Source organism: Rhagoletis pomonella, unplaced genomic scaffold, assembly GCF_013731165.1.
Source record: "Rhagoletis pomonella isolate Grant_MI unplaced genomic scaffold, Rhpom_1.0 Rhpom_scaffold_11012, whole genome shotgun sequence".
NCBI classification, from domain to species: domain Eukaryota; kingdom Metazoa; phylum Arthropoda; class Insecta; order Diptera; family Tephritidae; genus Rhagoletis; species Rhagoletis pomonella.
The window spans coordinates 1-5357 of record NW_023469537.1 but is presented as its reverse complement, the minus strand read 5'-3'; the positions used below and the strand labels follow the sequence as shown (position 1 = coordinate 5357).

The 5357-nt window shown below is 40.0% G+C and overlaps 2 protein-coding genes across 2 annotated transcripts; both read right to left on the bottom strand.

Annotated features, from left to right (window-relative positions):
* Positions 1 to 1103: 1103 nt before the first annotated feature.
* On the bottom strand, positions 1104 to 1854 carry LOC118756590 (the record flags this gene model as incomplete). The annotated part of the gene is made up of 2 exons (XM_036491343.1): positions 1573 to 1854; positions 1104 to 1503 (listed from the first exon to the last, which is right to left on the bottom strand). Coding segments are annotated over exons 1-2 (682 nt in total), but the record flags the coding sequence as incomplete, so codon positions are not given.
* A 2381-nt stretch (positions 1855 to 4235) lies between these two features.
* LOC118756589 (uncharacterized protein K02A2.6-like) lies at positions 4236 to 5277 on the bottom strand. The gene is made up of 2 exons (XM_036491342.1): positions 4480 to 5277; positions 4236 to 4262 (listed from the first exon to the last, which is right to left on the bottom strand). The coding sequence occupies exons 1-2, from the start codon at positions 5275 to 5277 to the stop codon at positions 4236 to 4238; spliced, it is 825 nt and encodes a 274-aa protein (XP_036347235.1).
* Between the last annotated feature and the right edge of the window lie 80 nt (positions 5278 to 5357).

The window sequence follows — 5357 nt, the reverse complement described above, 5'->3', positions numbered from 1 at the left end:
ACCTCTGTGCGTGTTTATCGTGAGAATTTTCTTGGATTCGTCATCGACTTCCAATTGAAGGTAAGCGTCGGATAAATCTATTTTGCTAAAATATTTGCAAAGCGACATTTGTGCGAATATATCATCTGCATGCGGAATTGGATACAGATTAGGTACCATGCAATCGTTTAAACCTGTCGAATAATCAGCACAAATTCGAATGCGATTATTTGGCTTACGTACAACTACTATGGGTGCTGCCCAATCTGACTGTGTAATAGGTGTGATGATATTTTCATCTTGTAGTCTGTTTAGCTCTTGCTCTACCGCTGCTAATGATGCATATGGTACGGGTCTTTTCGTTTTGAACACGGGTTTACAATTTTGTTTTATTTCTAAGTTGACTTTAAATTTGGTGCAGTGGCCTGTATGCTGTTGGACCACTTCTGGATATTTACTTAGAATGACTTTGAATATCGCATCTTTATTCATATTGCTTGTAATTACATTGCAAACCGAACGAATGGGTGTGTCCCAATATCCGAATTTTTCAATTAAATCTATCCCAAAAAATGTTTAAGTTTGGGAGGCTTGTGACGTAAATTATACAGCTATGCGATGTGTTTTTTATGAGTTACTATTGCTTCGAATTGCCCCATAAGAGGGATTTGGTTCTTCGATGCATCTGATGCTTTATGCTCACACGTATGTAATGCTGGTTTACCTAGCTTCGCCCAATTAATTTTTTGAAATCAGAGAGATATCTGCGGCTGTGTCGAATTGTAGCTTGATTTGACACGAATTTACGACCTTCACACTGTGCTTGGCTACAACAACTTTCGTTCTAAAATTTCTACGTTGCTGAAATTTTCTTTGCGTATTTCGATTAATTTTACGTTGACCTGAGTTTAAGGTACTTGCTCGTTTAGAGAAACAACTACAATAACCTTCTTTATGCCCAATTTTGTCACAATCTTTACACTTGTGTTGTGAGTACGTGCAATATTTAACAAAATGCATGGCTCCGCATTGCCAACATGGACGTTTTGGTACTTCGCCTACTTGATTGGTTGGTTTGGTATGGCTTTTTAGCTTTTGTTTACTTGAACGAAATTCTGACTTACCATCTGCAGAAATCGCATTCACCGTCGAAGGATTTGTGGTTTCAACAAGCTTTGTATCGTCACGCAAAACAATTTGTCTTTGCGCTGCTGATGTCAATTGCTCCAATGTGGTATCTACATTTGTATCTAGCATTGAAAGCAATTTTCCCCGAATGTCGTTATATGCCGGTGATCGAAGTCCACATATAAATATAAGCACTTTTAATTCCGCAGAAGACATTTTGCCTTGGAAAAATTTTTCGCACTGACTGTTTACTCGACCTGAGTATGCGGTATAATCTTCGGACTCTTCTTTGGTGATTTGTAAACATTTATAACGCACACTGAATATTGACTCTTGACGATCAAAAAGTTTTTTCAATTGCCGAACTGTATTTTGGAAATCGCAGTCTTTAGGTAGCTTCGGTAAAATACAATTTGCGTATTGTTCGTAAACTTGCGGGCTCAATTTTCTTAAGAGAAGTCTAACTTTGCAGGCGTCGTCCAATGATTTCGCATCTTCCGTAAAATGCTGTTCGTACCTGCTGAACCAATTTGAGAAAATTTGGTTATTATCTGGGTCATAAATGAACTCATGAATACCGCGAGAAATGATGTCTGCTAATGCCTCTGGCTGCTGTTGTTGCTGCAAACTACTACCCCCTTTGTTGTTCTGTATTAAACTCGCCAGCGTTTCAATTAACCGCTGCTGCCGTTCTGATGCTTCCTGTTGTTGGACCAACAACTTTGCCACTACGCTGTCCAATGCCATTACGTGTCGTCGGGCGATGCAAAAACTCTTTGCTAAAAATATGCGCCAAACTAACTTTGCGCCTATGCTACTTGTCTGGTATTCTTGTTGTTCACTCGTTGCTGTTGCTGCTATCTGAGTGCACAGCTACCGGTAACCCGTTCGATGTACTCGCCTGGGCTGTGTTTGCAATACCGCTACTTATTTTGTGTTGCGCTGCTGTATTTGTGTGACTAACCGTATGTGATGCGCAAATACCGATGAACAAAAATACCGCTGGTTTTGATTTTGCCCTTCAACGCAACATTTGAAGGTCGATGGAGCGCTAGTGCTTCCGAGAAAATGCAACCACCGTCAGTCTTTTTTTTTTTTTTTTTTAATTATTGCGCGCCGCCGACATCCTCGTCGCCACACTGTTATGCTTTTTACCTTGATATTCGAGTGTTAAAGTAAAAGCACGCAAGAGACTTAGGTATTGCTCTTAACACTATTTATTAACGGAGAAAGTAGATAGATATTTACATATGGAAGTTAACTATTAACTATAAAATTTATAAGTATACAAGATCGTGCTCCTTACAACGCGGCCGTCTACGATGGTGATAATTCTCGGAATGTCAATGTAAAGAAATGCCATTGGTGACATTGCGCGTTTAGGGTTGCCATTAGTGCATGATATGCTGCCAACATCCCCCTTCGTTTTTAGAGGTAACGTCTGGGAAGCCTGCGTTGCCTTGTAGAACGGCGTAGTACCGGAACAGGATCTGATTCGACAGTCGCTGGAGTAAAGTCTTGGCTATTTTCGGTATCACTCGTTTCATCTTCGCAAAATCGGTTTCGCAGTTGGTTTGCATGTGACCGCTGAAGTTCATTTCGCTTCCTGGATTTTACGAGAACGTTGTATACGACCCTGCCGACTTTTTCGATAACAGTGCCTGGGTACCACGACCATTTGTTGTTGTGAAATACCTTTGCAAACACTTGGTCCCCCGCCTTAAAACTTCTTTGAGCTGCCCCATGTTTATTATTGAAGGCGCTCTCCATTACTGTATTTTTCTCATGAGATACAACGTGTGACTTTAGTAGGTCTAACGGAGTTGAGATCTTTCTTCCGATGAACAATTCGGATGGCGCATGACTGTCCGGTGCACTTGGATTTGGCGTGGCACGATACTGCGAAAGAAAAACAAGTAGGTTGTATCTGTCGTTCGGTGACTTTTCGGAAAACGCTTTTGCCAATGCTCTTTTAATGGTGTCCACAAAACGCTCTGCTTGGCCATTCGATTGGGGGTGATATGGTGGTGTGAAGATGTGTTGTATTCCCCTTTCTTTGCAGAATTGAGCAAATTGCGAGCTTGTGAACTGCGTACCGTTGTCCGAAACTAAAGTTCTCGGCTGTCCATACCTACTGATGAACTCGTGCAAATGATTGATGATTTCATTTGTTGAAATTGTCGTTGTTTGCACTACTTCTGGCCATTTTGAGTACGCATCTACCATAACTAAATAGTACTTATCTCGAATAGGACCCGCGATGTCAATGTGTACTCGCTCTAATGGACTCTTCGTGATTGGCCATGAGCTTAGTTTGGCTTTTGTCGGAGATTTTGCGTTTAACGCACAACTTTGACATTGTTTCACAAACGCAACTATATCCGCGTCGATCCTTGGCCAGTAAGCGTACGATCGCGCAATCGCTTTCATACGTTCGCTACCTTGATGTCCTCTATGTAGCTGCTTGAGGATCCGCTTTCGAAAAATCTCAGGAATTACCACTCGATCTGAATACATGACACAATTGTCAACGACTGACAATGAGTCCTTTCGGTTGAAAAATAGTTCTTCGTCCGCCGCAAGCTGCTTTGATGATTTTGGCCATCCTTCCTTAACGCGTTCGATGATTTTGCTAAGTGTGTTATCGTTTTTTCGTGGCCTGTTTTATCATCGCAAGTGTAACTGGTAACGTTTTTATATTATCTTGAAGGATAGTTTTTATTTCGTTTTCAACAAAAATTTTGGCTATGATGAATTCTTCATCTTGTTGTCTTTGTTGACTTATAAGCCGTGATAGAACATCAACATTTCCAAATTCTGTGGTCTTGACATACTGAATTTGAAAATCGTAGCTCATTAAAATTAATGCCCACCTTTGTAATCTGTTGGCGGTGTGCGTTGGGATGCCTTTCTTGGAACCAAAAATCGTAAGCAGTGGTTTATGGTCCGTTAATAGCGTGAATTTACGTCCGTATATCATTTTGTGAAATTTTGTGCATGCATATACGAGTGCTAACGCTTCTTTCTCTATTTGGCTATACCGCTTCTCTGTCGAAGTAAGTGCTCTTGAGATGTGATATACGACTTTTTTTTTGTTCCATCTGGCAGAGTATGAAAAATTTGTGCTCCTATACCAACAATGCATGCATCTGCTGCTACGGATATAGGAAGTGAAGGATTATAATGTGTCAACACAAGATCCGATTGCAATATTTGTTTGAAATCGTTAAATGACTTCTCACATTCCGACGTCCATTTCCAATTTTTATTTGCTTTCAATAACTCATCAAGTGGATATCGAATATTTCTCATACGGTTTATGAACTTGCCGTAGTAGTTTATCGCTCCCAAAAAGGATCTGAGTTCGCTTACATTTGTAGGTCTCGGCATGTGGTTGATTGCTTCCACTTTGGATGCATCTGGATGTATACCTTTTTCATCAATGACGTGTCCCAGGTATTTTATTGACGTTTTGAAAATTTCACATTTTGACCAGTTTATCGTGAGACTGTGCTCTTTGAACCTTTCCATTACGTTCATAACCATTTTGTAATTTTCTTGTATTGAAGGTGTAGCTATGATCACGTCATCCAGATATGTTATAACTCCCTCTAAATTGCTGAGGATAGTTTCCATAGCTTTTTGAAAAGCACCTGGTGCAGAGGTTAGTCCTGGTGGTAACCGATTAAATGTAAAAATACCTCTGTGCGTGTTTATCGTGAGAATTTTCTTGGATTCGTCATCGACTTCCAATTGAAGGTAAGCGTCGGATAAATCTATTTTGCTAAAATATTTGCAAAGCGACATTTGTGCGAATATATCATCTGCATGCGGAATTGGATACAGATTAGGTACCATGCAATCGTTTAAACCTGTCGAATAATCAGCACAAATTCGAATGCGATTATTTGGCTTACGTACAACTACTATGGGTGCTGCCCAATCTGACTGTGTAATAGGTGTGATGATATTTTCATCTTGTAGTCTGTTTAGCTCTTGCTCTACCGCTGCTAATGATGCATATGGTACGGGTCTTTTCGTTTTGAACACGGGTTTACAATTTTGTTTTATTTCTAAGTTGACTTTAAATTTGGTGCAGTGGCCTGTATGCTGTTGGACCACTTCTGGATATTTACTTAGAATGACTTTGAATATCGCATCTTTATTCATATTGCTTGTAATTACATTGCAAACCGAACGAATGGGTGTGTCCCAATATCCGAATTTTTCAATTAAATCTATCCCAAAAA